The 15,695-nt window shown below is 43.3% G+C and overlaps 1 protein-coding gene across 8 annotated transcripts in view; it reads right to left on the bottom strand.

Moving 5' to 3' along the window:
* The window catches only part of NEK11 (NIMA related kinase 11), a 248,985-nt gene that overhangs the window by 39,423 nt on the left and 193,867 nt on the right, over nt 1-15,695 (bottom strand). For 6 of the 8 annotated variants that reach the window (XM_014731862.3, XM_014731863.3, XM_070238148.1 and 3 more), the window contains one exon: nt 6,270-6,366. In XM_014731862.3, coding sequence (XP_014587348.2) covers nt 6,270-6,366 — 97 coding nt within the window. Of the gene's footprint in view, nt 1-640; nt 1,553-6,269; nt 6,367-15,695 lie in introns of those variants that run through there. The other 2 variants (XM_023620925.2, XM_014731864.3) reach the window with 1 other exon arrangement.

Below are 15,695 nucleotides of genomic sequence, written 5' to 3'. Positions count from 1 at the left end.
GTCCCTGGCAGAGAAACCGGAAGCTCAGCCTCAGAATTTCCTGGTCTCTCTAACAGCAGGCTTAGTGGGTCCAGAACCTTTAGGCACAGGTGCTCGTGAGGTGCGTAAGACTTTAACCCAAAACCTGGCTCTCCTTGTGATAACTCTGTGGGAAGTAAAGGAATTCAGAACTACTAGGGTCTAACACAAGACTATTCACAGATCTAGATACATATCCACAACTACTATGCAGCCACGATTGGGGCCTATGACACTAAGTGATAAGTCCACTTATATGATATTCTGGAAAAGGCAAAACTATAGGGACAGAAAACAGATCAATGATTGCCAGAGGTAGGGCATGACAGGACAGATGGATTACCAAGGGGGAGCACAAGGGGATTTTTGGAGGTGAGAAAACTGTTCTATAATCTTGATTGTGGTGATGGTTATAGGACTATATGCACTTATTAAAATTGACAGAATTGTATACTAAAAAGAATGAATTTTATTGTATATAAATAAAAAACTGATGTATTTGTAAAAACTCACAGAACTATATACTAAAAAGGGAGTGTTTTTCTAGATATAAATTATACTTTCTTTAATAAAACAAATGGAAAGAAGTGAATAAAAAAAGAAAAACATAAGTGTATAAATATAATTTTATATAATATTTGTCTTTTATTAAGGTCAATCCCAACTTATACTCTGGTAACAAACTCCTCCAAGAGTGAAAGTCCTCTTGAGTCAGTGCTTCTCAAACTTTAATATATATGTGAATCTCCAGAGAGTTTATTAAAATGAAAATTCTGATTCAGGAGGGGTGAGGCTAGAGATTTTGCATTTCTCACAAGCTTCCAGGTGATGTCAATGCTGTTGGTCCATGGACCACACTTAAAGTAGCAAGGCCCAGGATACTAGTGAAATCACTTGATATATAAAGGACAAGAGAACTATTCATTCAGCCTGAACAAGCCCTTCGCAGCATGCTACACTGCCTTGGTCTGTGTGAGTTAGAGGATTGGCTCCTTGACAACAGTGTGTCACTATCTTCATTGCTGAAAGCTGACCAGCTGTCATTCCATAGCTCCTCCTCTTTGGCCTCCAGTGGAAGCCTGGAGCCAGGCCTTGAACCAAATCCATCTCATGGTGGTAAAGAAAGCTCTTCTCAATAGAAAACCAGAAACTCCTGCCCTGAGGGCAGAGCCTTCAGGAAGCTCAGGAAACCTCAAAGGCCCATCCATCCATCCATCCATCCATCCATCCATATATGAATAGCAATCTCTCTTCAAATGTACATGGAAATTACTCAGCCAGAAAGGAACTCAACGCTGATTTCTTGTGATTCTGCAAATACTCCAAAGACTTTGAGTGGTCCCACCTAAGAAGAGCTGAGAGCCAAGTGCTGCCTGTGCCCCAGCAGGGGAGTTTCATTTGTGAAGTGGTCTCCCAGCAGGAGTAAGAAGTGACCTCAACAGGAAGCCAAGTGTCAAAGGATAGTAAATGGTTGGCTTTTATATTCAACAACTTCATGACATTTTCCCAGAGAATTGGCACTTCTTTTTGCATGCTAAAAAAAAAAAAAAAAAGGCTTATAAGTGTCCTCACAGACAGCTTCTTTGCCCACAGATGCCCTCAGGTATAAAACATCACTAAGCAGACTAACACACGCCAACACCTTCAGATTCTTGGCTTGGGGCTTTTCAAGAGGAGCAACTACATGTATATTGAGAGTCTGTTATAAGTTGTTAACATTTATTGAGCACTTACTATGTGCCATGAACTATCCTAAGTGCATTTCATACATTCATGATCTCAACTAACCCTCACAACAACACCATGAGGTAGGAACCATTAGTAGGTCTACTTCACAGATGAGAAATCTCAGGCACAAGGAGGTTGGGTAACTTGTCCAAGGTCACACACTAGGAACTATAAGCAGGGATACAAATCCCACAGTCACTGTCCCCATGCCCACACCTTCCCTCCTGTCCACTGTTCTAGGGTCTACTCTCTGCCTGGCACTGCATATAATGATGCTCTCTAAGCCTCAGGGTCCTCCACTGAGAGAACTTGAAGAAAAGTGGCAGTGTGGTCACCGCATGTATTGCTCCCTAACTTCCTTACAGAGCTTCACTTTCTCATGGTAGAGAGTGACGAAGCCATTTGCCTGATACCTTAAGCCACCACACACTAAGCCTTTAGAGGCATGGATGGGGAAGGCTGTGGCAGGAGCAGCGTTGGTAAGGAAACCAGGAGTTCAGTTTTGGGCATCCTGAGTTTGAAATATTTCATGGACATCCAAGGGGAGAAGTCAAAAAGCGGGTTAAAAGTCAGATATTACTGAAAGATTAATGGATGAAAAGATACGACGAATGGGACTTTCTTAAAAGCATCACGGGAGAATAGACGGGAGTAGAGATAAAACAAGGTTTACCACGAGTTGGTCATTGCTGAGCCGGTTGACGAGACCATTGGGATTGATTTTACTATTTTGATTACTTTTGTACATGCCTGCAACTTCCCCAAATTAAATTTTTAAAAGTTCAGAAGGACATAGTGTCACTCATATTGTACACCATAAAAAAATGGATAATTTGGATCTAATCATGATGAAATACCAGACATACCAAAATTGATGGATATTCTACAAAACAACAGGCCTGTACTCTTTAAAAATGTCACCGGAATAAAAGACAATGAATAACTGAGGAACTATTCCAGAATAAATGGCGCCAAAGAGACATAACAACAAAATGCAATGTGCAATCCTGGTTTGTATCCTGGATCAGAAAAAACAATTGCTATAAAGGATATTACTGGAGTAATCAATGAAATTTGAATATGAGTTAGTATATTAAATAGTATGTATCAACATGCAATTTCTTAATTTAATCATTCACTGTGGTTATACAGAGAATGTCTTCGTTCTTGGGAGCTACACACTTAAATATTTAGGAGCGAAGAACCATGATGAATAAAATTTATCCTCAAATGACACAGGAATAATAAAAATTATAATAATTTACAAATACATATATTGTATAGATATATGAGAGCAATTATGCAAATGTGGCAAAATGTTAACAATTGGTAAATCTAGGTAAAGCATACATAGGTATAGGTGTTCATTGTGCTATTCTTACAACTTTTCTATAGGCTTGACATTTTTCAAAATAAGTTTCAAAAAAAAGCAACCGATTAACCTAATATAATCAGTATCCCTGAAACAGACACCTTGTGTTCCCATCCCTACAGCCTTTTGAATAAAAAGCTATCTTCTTTACTCCTCCGCGATGAGTACCAAATCTACTTGATTTTTCTTTGGGAATGCCTCTTGTAAGTATCAGTTTTACATGCGTTATGTCACTTGCTCATCACAGCAGGCCAGCAAGTATTCCTCAGCTGCTGGGGGTGCCATTGGCGGACCACCCTCAGCGGCCAGCCCCTTTGGGGATTTGGCCAGAGAACATCTTGCTCAGTCACAGTCCCTTCCTGGGGCGGCCAACATCCAGTGCTTGATTGACCTGGGGTTTTATAGGCTTAGCGCTCTCGCCTCAACTCAGGACAGCTCTGCAGGGCCGTCCCAGCCTCAGAGCTCTCTGTAGAGTCCATGGAGGCTTCCTTGAGACCACCTTTCAGCTTGACGTGTGCCTGTGCCCAGCTGCTTCCTTCCTCCTCCTTCTCCCAGGTGTTGGCCTCAAGAACACTCCCTCACAGACCCTCTGCACAGTGGTCCCATCTCCAAGTCAGCTTCCTGGGGACCCAGCTGTGGCAATAACATCATTACTCTTTTGCAGATGAATAAACTGAAGCTTAGAAAATGACTTGACTAAGATTAGAAAAACATAAATCAGACTCCAAATCTGCTGCCTCCAGCTTCCTCTCGCTTCTCTTCACCTCTCCAAATCCTACCTCTCTACTAAGGCCAAGGCCAAGTTCCCACTTCTCTCAAAGGCCTCCTTGATGTCCCCTTTCTGGCCTTGAAGCTCTCACCATCTGCTCTGCTTAGAACATGGCCATGGCCCCACCTGGGGACTTTTCTTAACCATCAGTTCATATTACACAGTCACTGTGCTGTCATTTAGCTCTTTGCTTTGAAGTTTGGTGCTTTCTCTGCTATCTCCCTGGGGACAAAAGTCATTCATTACTCATCTTTGCATCCCAACAGCTTCTGTCTGCTTGCTAAGCAAGAGTATACTCCTGTGCAGTGAAAGAATGGCAAGATTCCCTCTCTTCTGGCTATACTCTAAGCCTTAGAACTGAGGAAACAGAATATCTTCAAAAGATACACCGCCCTGCAGCCTCAATGTCCTGTTTCTTTTCTGGAATGGTAAAGGGCCTTGAGAAATGGAATAGAAGGGGATGGCAGGTTATTCTGCCACAGGGGCAATATCATCCACGGAGGAGTAGCCCAAACTGCATTGATCCACATTAAAACATGAGCCAGAAAATACTTGGTCAAATTCAGTCAAACAGTAAGGAAGAAAACAACATACCAGGAATAAAATCACTAGAATGCATCTTGGTCATTTATTTTGGCAAAACTACTTTCATTTTAATTATTTAAAATATTTCATAATACGCAAGGAAGTGGGATGTTGTATACTTTGCAAATGTAATGAAGTCTTAGATAAAAACTCTTACAATACCATATTGCTGGATTTTAACAGTGAAATAAGTCAGTCCCTTTCCTTTGAAGATTATCAACTGAGAGATAAGCAAAGCCTTCGCCATAATCTCCTCCTCCCAAGGAGAAGTGGAAGTAGACCGAGGCAGGAAAGTTCAGCGCAAACTTCCACACTTTCCGTTCCTGGGAACTCTTGTTGCCATGGTAGCTATGTTACTAAGTGACCACTCCGGAATAGGCAGGATTTGAAAACAATAAGCATCTAAACACATTACCAGCTTTTGGTCTGGAAATCATTTCAGCACGTTTTTCCTCCTTTGCTTTCAAACAGTAGCCTGGATGATGATGTGCTGTGTTGCAAGAACAATATAAATGCAAATCGACCGAAAAATAATTTTTGCTAAGCTTCCCTAACTATTCAACCAGCACCAATAGAAGAAGAAACTTTAGAGAGAAGCTTCTGAGTTGAAACGTCTGTAGGAGAGGTTTACAAACTATACAGCCCACAGGCCATATCTGGCCTGCCACATGTTTTTGTACATCTTGTGAGCTAAGAATTGCTTCTACATTTTCAAATAGTTGAAAAAAGTCAAAAGAAGAATAATATTTTGTGAGACCTGAAAGTTATATGAAATTCAAATTTTAGGGGCCGGTCCCATGACCGAGTGGTTAAGTTTGCGCACTCCGCTTCGGCAGTCCAGGGTTTCGCCAGTTCAGATCCTGGGCGCAGACACGGCACCGCTTATCAGGCCATGCTGAGGCGGCATCCCACATGCCACAACTAGAAGGACCCACGACTAAAAATATACAGCTATGTACCGGGGGGGCTTTGGGGAGACGAAGGAAAAATAAAATCTTTAAAAAAAAATTTTAGTCTGAAAATAGTGTTTTCTGGAAGCACAGCCATGCTCATTTATTTACATATCGTCCATGGCTGCTTTTGTGTTACAACAGAGAGTTGAATAATGGTGACAGAAACCGTATGGCCCACAGAGCCAAAAATAGTTACTATCTACCCTTTAGAGAGAGAATTTGCCAATTCCTGATCTAGAGACATGAGTTGTACAGGAGGAGTCATGCTGTGAGTCTGGGTGTCTCTTCTTTGCCAAGAAGTCTGTAACAGGTGTTGTTGTTTGGGGATGATATAACGAAATACCACAGATCGGGTAATTTATAGAGAACAGAAATGTATTTCCCACAGCTCTGGAGACCAGGAAGTCCAAGATCAAGGTGCCAGCATGGTCACGTTCTGGTGAGGGCCCTCTTCCTGATTCATAGTTGCTGCCTTCTTGCTGTGTCCTTCCACAGCAGGAGGGGCTAAGGCGCTCTCTGCAGCCTCTTCTATAAGGGCACTAATGCCATTCATGAGGGCTCCACGCTCATGATTCAAGCACCTCCCAAAGGTCCCACCACTAATACCATTACCTTTGGAGGTTAGGATTTCAACATATGAATTTGGGGGAGACACACTCAAACCATAGCAAGTGCCCTCGACGCAGATTCAGGCCTTTTCAACAGAGCTTGGGCACATTCCATTCACGGTTGCTTCTCAGAAAGCACAGGTGCTCTTTTTGTGGACACCAAGTAGAACAGCATCACGTGACAGGATCACACGCTCTGTCAATACGTTCTAGGGGTCAGTCAACATGCTACTTACTCCCTCATGCGTTTCATCTTGGTCCTGGCCATCGCACTGTTGAAAATTGTTGGTCCTGGGGACATGTCTGGAGCTGTGCTGGTGATGGTCCTTGTGTCTGAAAATCAACGCACAGGGCTTATTGACTTCATCAGCACTCCAGCAACACTGGGGCAACATTCAAGGGCAATCAGAAAACAGAACATAATCCACCTTTGCCACAAGGTAATGCTACATTAATTAGAGATGAATTCAATTATGACATGCACATTAGGGAGATTTATTCCAAATGACAAGATTATTTACAGTTTTAATATGCACAAAGAATTCGAGAATTAAGCCTCTCTGGAAAAGGATTGTTTAAACAGAATGCCATTATGTCAAAGATGGGCTTTGTATACTAGAAAACACAGGGGGAAATGGGGCTATAGAAAAGCTAAGGTTCTTGGGAAGCCTTTGGCCAGTCTCTCTCAGCAGATGTGGATCTGTGATTGATGACTGAGGAATTTTTGTTAATAAGCTTAGTTTTCCCTTTATCTCCATCCCACACCTGAGTGTTAGCTTTTTTGCAACAGAAAGTGAGATGCTGACCGGGGGTCACCTGCAGCCTTGAACTTCAGCAGAATGGAGCAGAAGGCTAAAGCCAGGTTCAGAAAGCTGCAGTGCTGTGAAAGCTGCTGAGAGAGCCACCGATTTCACCAAGGCACCCTGGAGGCTCTTACAGAACGTGTTGGAACTGAAGGGAAAGAAATAGTCCACCAACTGAAACAGCACTGCTTCTCATTTAGAAGCTGAAGCTGGTCCCTGAGGGCAGGCCAGGGCAGTGGAGAGCTGGATTTGCATACGGGCACCGGACCTGGGGGAAGAGTCCTTCCTGTGCACTCCTTAGATGTCCCACAACGAGCCCCTCACCCCATCAGGAAAAGACCTTGAACGCTCTAATATTCATTTGTAAATTATATCCATGCAGTTGGTATGTTAGAGGACAGATCCCCATTGTGAAATTCTCACTCTTTTCCCAACAGATCTCATATAACACGTGACTGTCTGATTTAGGGACCATAGGAGAAAATGAGGGCCAATCCCTACTTTACATATTAGTCAAGTTTTTTTCTTATATTTTTAAATTTAAAAAATTAAATGCAAATTCTATTATTTCTCAACATGTCCTTCCTTTGTACACCCCCTTGGGAGCATGCATTCCAGGTTGAACTTCCTGCTCTTATGGAGATCATTGAGATGAACATTCTCCTGCCTTACTGTCAGAATCTCTGATCTTTCCTCAGGCTACATGCCTAGAGGCAGAATTACCTGGATCAACAGGTTGAACTTTGTAGCGGGCACATTGCAATTAGTTAAATAAACCACCTGCCTTTCCTCGTACATCATCAGTTATGTCCCCACATTAAGACACAAGTTCTAGAGACGACCGCTCCCCTTTCTCCTGGAGATTACCCCTTCCACACCTTGAGGGAAAACCTGCCTTAGCCTTCCTGACATCAGACAGCCAGCTTCATTTCAGCTCCCCCCATCCTACCAGCCCTGGCCAGGACAGCTGCTTCTCCCCAGGGAAGGCTTTGGTGAGGGGCATTGAGGAGGGAGGCATGGGGTCCATTTCATGTCCAGCTGGTTGCTTTTCATAATTGTCTTTCCTAGAACCTGCAAAGTTACTAAAACCACACCAGGCCAAATAACCCACATGTGAGCTCAAAAATCCATTCTGCCAAGAAGGAAAGGAAGCTGCTGCTTTCCCATCTCTTCCAGAGAGAGCTGGGGAGTCCTGAAGGCTTATGCAAATAGAGGTCAAAGCAATTTCCAGAAGAGCTGCAGTTTATTTTAATCTGGCCACTGTTCTCCTCAGTAAGGCTCTCAGCATTGCTGGGAAAGATGCTAAGCCTTAATTAAGCCCAGAGTAGAGAACAGGGCAAGGAGAATTTCAAGCAACAGGGTTGGCTGGCAAAGCTTGGTGCTCAGAGCAACTCCTTTTTCAGTGTTTCTTATTGGCCAGCCTTTTTCCTCTCCATCCCACTTTCCAACATGAATAGCAGATGCTCTGTGTCAAAGAAAAGGGCAACATATTTAGCAATCATGATAAAAACAATTGGACTAGAATCATAGACTTCAACTAATAGGTAATTTAATCCCAGAGCATGTTCTGGACCACTGCGTCTCAAACTTGAATGTGATACGAATCACCCAGGAATCTTGTTAATACACAGATTCTGACTTAGTAGGTGTGGGTTGGGCCTGGGATTCTGCATTTCTAATAAGCTCCCAGGTGATACAAATGCTGCCGGTCCTGGGACCAAATTTTGAGTAGAAAGACTCTAGATAGGCTGACTACACAATTCGTGGGGCCCAGAGTTAAATGACAATACAAGGCCCCTTGTTCAAAAAGCAAGAGACAAGCTGGTTCTCTCTTACACATCTCTCTCTGGATCGGTCATAGTGTTTTTTAGTGGGCATTTAATGTCATTCCCCCTCAGGAACTGGGATAGACACTCTCAAGGAGAGGGAAAATTCTCATGGGGCCAAGGGCCCCACACCCTGACCCTCTCCCAGCCATGCGCAGGCCCCCACTGGCAGTGAAGGGTGGCAGTGCTTTCAGGAGTTGGCTCAGGGACTACGTGGTGGGGGCCCTTCCCAGGGAGGCGGCCGAAGGCGAAGCAGCCCATGAGTGAGGCTTCAAGGCCCTGGCATATGTCCCACGGTCCCAGCAGACCTCACTCACAAAACACAAACGCAAAGATAATATTATCAGGAATTTCATTAAACCCCAAGTGCAGGCCCCCTCCCGAGCCTGGGGCCTATGCAGCGGCACTGGTTTTATGCCCGTGAAGCTCTCGTTCCAGAGCTCTGCTTTCTCAGATATTTTAAGAAATAGATGAATCCTCAATCACTATGTTGATTTTTAAAATTAATTTTCTCTTTATTAATTTCAATACACACATGATGTTAGGTGCATTTATAGTTGCACAGATTTCTTATGAGACCTCTCTACCGTCTCCATCCCAAGGATCTTCTAGCCACAGGTGGGGACCCGCCCCGTCCACTGAGTAAGTCTGCCCATCTCTGATCTACCTTTGATTGGCCTTCGCTTTGACTTCCCCTCCATCATTTTCCTAAAGGACGGTGGGTATTGACATGAAGCATCGCTTAGACGGCACTCTTCTGGTTTCTAAGACTGAGGAACGTCCACCAACCAGTCATCAAACACAGCCTACACCTGTGGTGAGTTTTTTAAAGTGGATATGTGCACGTGCAAGTGGTAGATTTTAGAGAAAACTCTGACCAGTCCATTCCACCTGTGGTAATTTCTGAAGATACTTGACTCCAGGTACTTCTGTGAGAAGCCCTGTGGTGCATGTCGTGCGGCTGGGACTCAGCAGGTCTTAATTGACTGCAGCCTCAAGTCAGAGGGGAGTAAGGGGGTCGAATGGCAGCCATGTCCTGCCTCCTTCTACCCACTCACTGGGTGGGCCATGTGTTCCTTGGAAGGGGACTCTGACCCCATTAAAATACAGGGAGAGTGACTATTGCCATGCTGCCTGAGCAGAGAACTCCCCTGTGCTCACAGCTCAGATCACAGGTCAGCACCAAAACTGTGGGTCCAGGTACTTTGAAAAGAAAGTGGTGACAGAAAATATAAGATGGAACAACTTGGGCGTTTGCTTCCTTTTCCCCATCCCCATCATGCTGTAGGGACCTGAAATTGGCCACCCCAAGGTATGTCTGTTTGGCATCAGGATTATTTGAGGCTGATTGCTTTTGATAAACTGGGACAGGCAAGGAGGCTCTGAGGAATGGAACTTGCCCTTTGTTAGGACACATTTACATTTGTAAGGTAAATCTCTATCTGTAAAAGGTGCCTCCCTCTCTGTACCAGGAAGAAGAAAGGAGACGACCTTCTCTCTAGAAACTCTTAATCAATACCAAAGGCAAGGACTTAAATCTGCATTTTATTGTGCTAGTCTGGTAACCTCCTGTAACTGACTCCTCCCCCCCCCCCCCCCCCGCCCCAACGTTGGCATCTCCTTAAAGATTAAGCATCTTTCTTTAGGCTGGGAACCGATTGCAGCACTCATCTGTGACCCCCCAGCTCGAGACAACACACCTGCCACCCCATGGCGTTCACTGAGACAGCAGACCACTACCTGCTGTGTCCATCAAGCAATGTGCCGACAGGGCAATCTTGTGACTGTTGTGGGAGGGACATTTCAATCATATGTGAAACACCCTGTTTGGGGGTATATAACCACTCTGTGCACCCCACTTCTTCGGTGCCCTTTCTTCCTTCAGGAAGAAAGGCCCCAGGCCATGGTTCCTCATAAAGCTTTGTTTAATTTTCTCTTGCTATTCTGTCTCATGTGAATTTAATTCGTTCTCCGGCCAGACGAACCCACATTTGGGAAGAGGAAATGTCTTCCTCCCCTATAATGCCTTCCACCAGAACGAGTAGCACCTTTTGCACTACGAAAACAGAACTCCAAACAGATGCTGTGACTTGGTGATTCTGTTGAGTTTCCGTTTAAACCAACTGCCCCCCTTCCCTCTTGTGTCATTCAGCCTGGGGTCTGTCTCCCTCAAATTCTAATCCTGTCTTCCTTGGTCACTGTCATGGTCTGCTTTCTGCTGCTGTTCTGTCCTTTCCTTGATCCCATCCTTCAACTGTTCATCCCAGCTTTCCATCCTGGGTTCCTTCATCTTCCTGTCTCAGGCATGTGACTTGTATTTCAGTACTTAGATCATTTCTATACAAAAATTAATTCCAATTCATCATTAACAACAACAACAATAATGGCTAAACCTTTTTTAGGAGAAAGTGTCAGGCCCTGTGCTAAGCATCTTCCCTGTATCATCTCATATAAGATTCCTACAAAGTAGCTGAATTTTTCAGTGAGAAAAGTGAGGTTTAAGACATTACATAACTTACCCAAGTTCATACATCTGATACGTTACATAGCTGGAACTTGAAACCAGGCCTTGTTTGATTCCATAGTCCTAGATGTTTGGCCACCCTACCTTAAACTCCCCAGAGTGAATAGCTACTCTGTTGACTGCTGTGTTAGTTGAGATGCTACTTGCCACATTTTGCTTTCAAATACTCTTCACTATAGATATGAATTTCTCCCTCTACTCCTCCCCCCTTTTTTTGGTGAATAAGATTGGCCCTGAGCTAACATCTGTGCCAATCTTCCTCCATTTTGTATGTGGGATGCCACCACAGCATGGCTTGATGAGTGATGTGTAGGTCTGTGCTCGGGATCCAAACTGGTGAACCCCAGGCCACTGAAGCAGAGTTCTCAAACTTAACCAGTACACCACTGGTCTGGCCCCTACCCTACATTTTTAACCAGTTAGTAAACTCCTTGTCCACAGAGATTATGTTCTTTTTTTAATTTCTTAATCCATTTTTGAGTATATAATTCAATGGTATTAAGTACTTTCATGATATGCAACCATCACTACTATCTATTTCCAAATTTTTTCATCACCACAAATTGAAACTCAATACCCATTAAACAATAACTCCTCATTCTCTCCTCCACTTAACCCCTGGTAGCCTCTAATCTACTGTCTGTGTCTGTCAACGTCACTATTCTAGGTACTTTATATAAGTGGAATCATACAATATGTATCCTTTTGCATCTGGCTTATTTCACTTAGCATAAAGTTTTCAAGGTTCTACCATGTTGTAGCATGTGTCAGGACTTCCTTTTTACGGATGAGTAATATTTCATTGTATATATTTGTATATATATCACATTTTGTTTATTCTTTCATCTGTTGATGAACACGAGTTGTTTGCATGACAACAGATGAGTGGATAAACAAAACTAGTATTATGAGTAATGCTGCTGTAGGTATTTTCACAGATACCCTTCACCAGCTTTAGGAAGTTCCTTTCTATTCCTAGTTTGTTGAGTGTTTTTATCAAGAAAATGTGTTGGATTTTGTCAAGTGCTTTTTCTGTATCTGTTGAGATAATCATGTAGCTTTTGTCCTTTATTATATAAATATGGCATGTTACATTAATTGATTTTCTGACATTAAGCCACACTTGCCTTCCTGGGATAAATCACACTTGGTCTTTGTGTATAATCCTTCTTTTTAAATGTTGCTGGATTTGGTTTACTAGTATTTTATTGATGACTTTTGCATATATATTCATAATAGATATTGGTCATAGTTATTTTTCCTTGTGATGTCTTTGTCTGGCTTTAGTATCAAAGAATGGCCTCATAGAACAAGTTTGAAAGTGTTCTCTTGTATTCTATTTTTTTGAAGAGTTTGTGAAGGACTAGTATTAATTCTTCTTTGAATGTTTAGTAGAATTCATCAGTGTGAACTCACCAATCTGGGCCTGGGCTTTCCTTTGTTGGAAGTTTTAAAATTACCAATTTGATCTACTTGTTATGGGCCTATTCAGATATTCTTTTTCTTCTTGAGTCAGTTTTGGTAATTTGCGTCTTTCTAGGAATTTGTCCATTTCATCTAATTTGTTGGCATACTGTTGTTCATAGTATACCTTTATAATGCTTTTTATTTCTTTAAGGTTTGTAGTAATGTCTCCTCTTTCACTTCTGATTTATTAATTTGATTCTTCTTTCTTATTTTCTTGGTCACTATAGCTAAAGATTGATTGGTTTTGTTAATCTTTCCAAAGAACGAATTTTTGGTCTCGTTGATATCTTCTCTTGTCTTTCTACTTTTTATATCATTTATTTCCACGCTAGTCTTTATTATTTCCTCCCTTCTGCTTGCTTTGGGTTTAATCTGTTCATCTCTTTCTAATTTCTTAAGGTAAGGCATATATTTCAGATGCTCAATAGGTGGGAGTTAAAATCAAAGGTAAACAGTAGCTGTGGTCCTTAACCCATAAAGGGCTTTCAATCAATTGGGAATACAGGATATCTACCTAGATAATCACCAGAAGTGCTATTGAGTACACAAACATAAGGTACTCTGCTAGGTGTGGGAATACAAAGAGGTATAATAAGGGTCTGTGGAACAAGTACCAGCCTTCAAGTTAGGGGACCACAGTTATTGTTCTAGTTCTACTCTCACCAGCTACATGGCCCTCAGGTCACCTACCTGGGGCTCAGTTTTTTCAATTTATATTTAAGTAGTTTCATTAGACTGAGGGCCTTCTTCCAATTCAAACATTCTAGGATCTGGTATAAGACATAGCCCCAGACTGCCAGGGGCATAGACTTGGTTGGGAAGGCGATACTTACCCTAACAGAGATAAAGAGCAATCCAAGGGAGCAAATGTGAAGAGGCAAATGGCAGGGACCAACAATCAATGCTACAGGTGTTACAGAACATCAGGGAAAATCCTCCTGAAGTCTCTTTCCCCACCTATGAAGCATAGGATGATGAGGATTTTAACACTTGATACTAACCCATGGAGATGTTTTGACAATGAGATGAAAGCAAAATGATATGAAGAGACATTAAACAACTAGAAGCTGTGTTTCTTGAGAGTGCAAAGCACAGCTCATAATAGTAATATTGTCAGGATCGCTCCTACTTCTGTGGTCTCTTACCAGCAGACCTGTTTTCCCTGAAGGAGTGACAGCTTGATGATTCTGACATTTAAGCAGCAGAAAGAGATTCTTCTCTCAGTTCTTCCAAAATTTCCCTTTACTCACTTCAGTTGCTGGAGAAATGACCTTGATTGTAAAACAAAACCCTGCCTTTGCCCTCCCTGCTAAACATCCTTCCATCTGGGTAATAAAGAGCTGACGCAGGGCCTGCAGGGGTGGGTATTCTGGCAACCAAGCCCTCACTGCAGCACCTGAGACACTGCTTACTCAGGAAGCCTTGCAGGCACTGTCCTTGGTGCACAGTACATTTAGAATGCTTCTCACTTAATCTCCTTTAACCCTCCTTTCTCTCAATTTCCCATGGCACACTGAGGAAAGAACAGTTACCTGATAGGCACCCGTCTTTGCCAAATTATTGCAAAGGCACATCTTCATGGCCCAGAGTTTTCCTCCTACTCCTTAGAATGGCACGTGGTCGAAGATTTGCCTAGGGGTTGGTAAACTTTTTCTGTAAAGAGCCAGGTATTAAATATTTTAGACTTTGGAGGTGAAGCAATCTCTGTTGTAAGCATTCAACTCTGCTGTCGTAGCTGAAAACAGCCATAGGCAGTAGGTAAATGAATGAGCATGGCTGTGTTCCAGTAAAATTTTACTTACAAAAAGTGGTAGTGAGCCAGATTTGGCCTGTGAGCCATAGTTTATCGACTCCTGGCCTAGACGATGGAGAATCATCATGATTCTGAGCTGCAGGTGACCGTAGTCCTCTTCAAGACAAATTCCCTCATCTTATAGATAGGGAAACTGAGGCCAAGAGAGGCAGCATGGCTTGCCCAAGGTCAGAACTATAAGGGGAGGGGCAAAGCCAGGACTAGAACCATGGTTTCCTGACTCCTGAATGAGTGCTCTTTCTAATCCCCCCCAGGAGTGCCACATCCAAATGAGGATTTTCACATGCTGATTTTGAAAAGTCAGGAAATCATCAGACAAAACCCTCTTCTAAAGGCTGAAATCTGGGGAGAACATTACCTCTGTCATCTCATTTCTTCACCTCTCCAGATGATGGTCCCATGGCTTATTACAGGAGGAGCCATGTACCAGCAGGGCCTTGTGAAAGCTGTTCCACTCTGCTGAGAGGCTTAGCTGACCTACATCTTTGTGAATATTTTTCCTTGAGCTTCTCTTGAAATGATAATGAACCTCAGGATGTCACTAAAACTGCCAAAGAATCTGCAAGGCAGGCTTGTCTCTGTCTTCACTCTGTTACCCCAACACCCTAGGGATGGAGACACACCACGCAGATCTCCCTTCAAGGAAGGACTTGTTGCCCGCTGTCGGGAGTGCTGGAGACAGCCTCCAGCTGTGGCCCCTTCAGGAACGCTTCAGCTGCAGGAAGTTGCCTTGCCCAAGATCATGCCCTTCCCATGTGGCCCCCATTTAATAACTGATGGCAGCAGAGGTAGAAAACCTGGCCCTCTTGGCCTATGCAGACAATTCTGATGAGTCCAGAGCTCCCTATGGGTTTGGGCAAGGCTTGTCAGGCCTGCATCGCCACTCAGCTTCTCCCACTGCCTCATCCTGCTTCCTTCCTTTCCCATCTGTGGGGGTCAGTCCTAAGGGCACTCTCAAATAAATGTCCTGCCCACTCAGCTCCATGTCAGAGGCTGCTTCCTGAAGAACCCAAGCCACGTCACATGGGTACTGGGGTTGTAGGGAGTATAAGGGCATGGAAGGGGTTGTCTTGGTGCCATTAACAAGCTAAGTATTTGACAAAAGTGATAATAAAAATGACACTGTAACCATTTCCAGCCCCCCACCTCCACCCCCAAACGCCAACTCCCAACGCCATCCCCAGCTCTTTCAGAGAAGTGTTCTATAGGCACAGGGCAGAAGCCACCAC

The sequence above is a fragment of the Equus caballus genome, chromosome 16, assembly GCF_041296265.1.
Source record: "Equus caballus isolate H_3958 breed thoroughbred chromosome 16, TB-T2T, whole genome shotgun sequence".
Classification (NCBI taxonomy): domain Eukaryota; kingdom Metazoa; phylum Chordata; class Mammalia; order Perissodactyla; family Equidae; genus Equus; species Equus caballus.
This window is presented reverse-complemented; position numbering and strand designations above follow the sequence as displayed.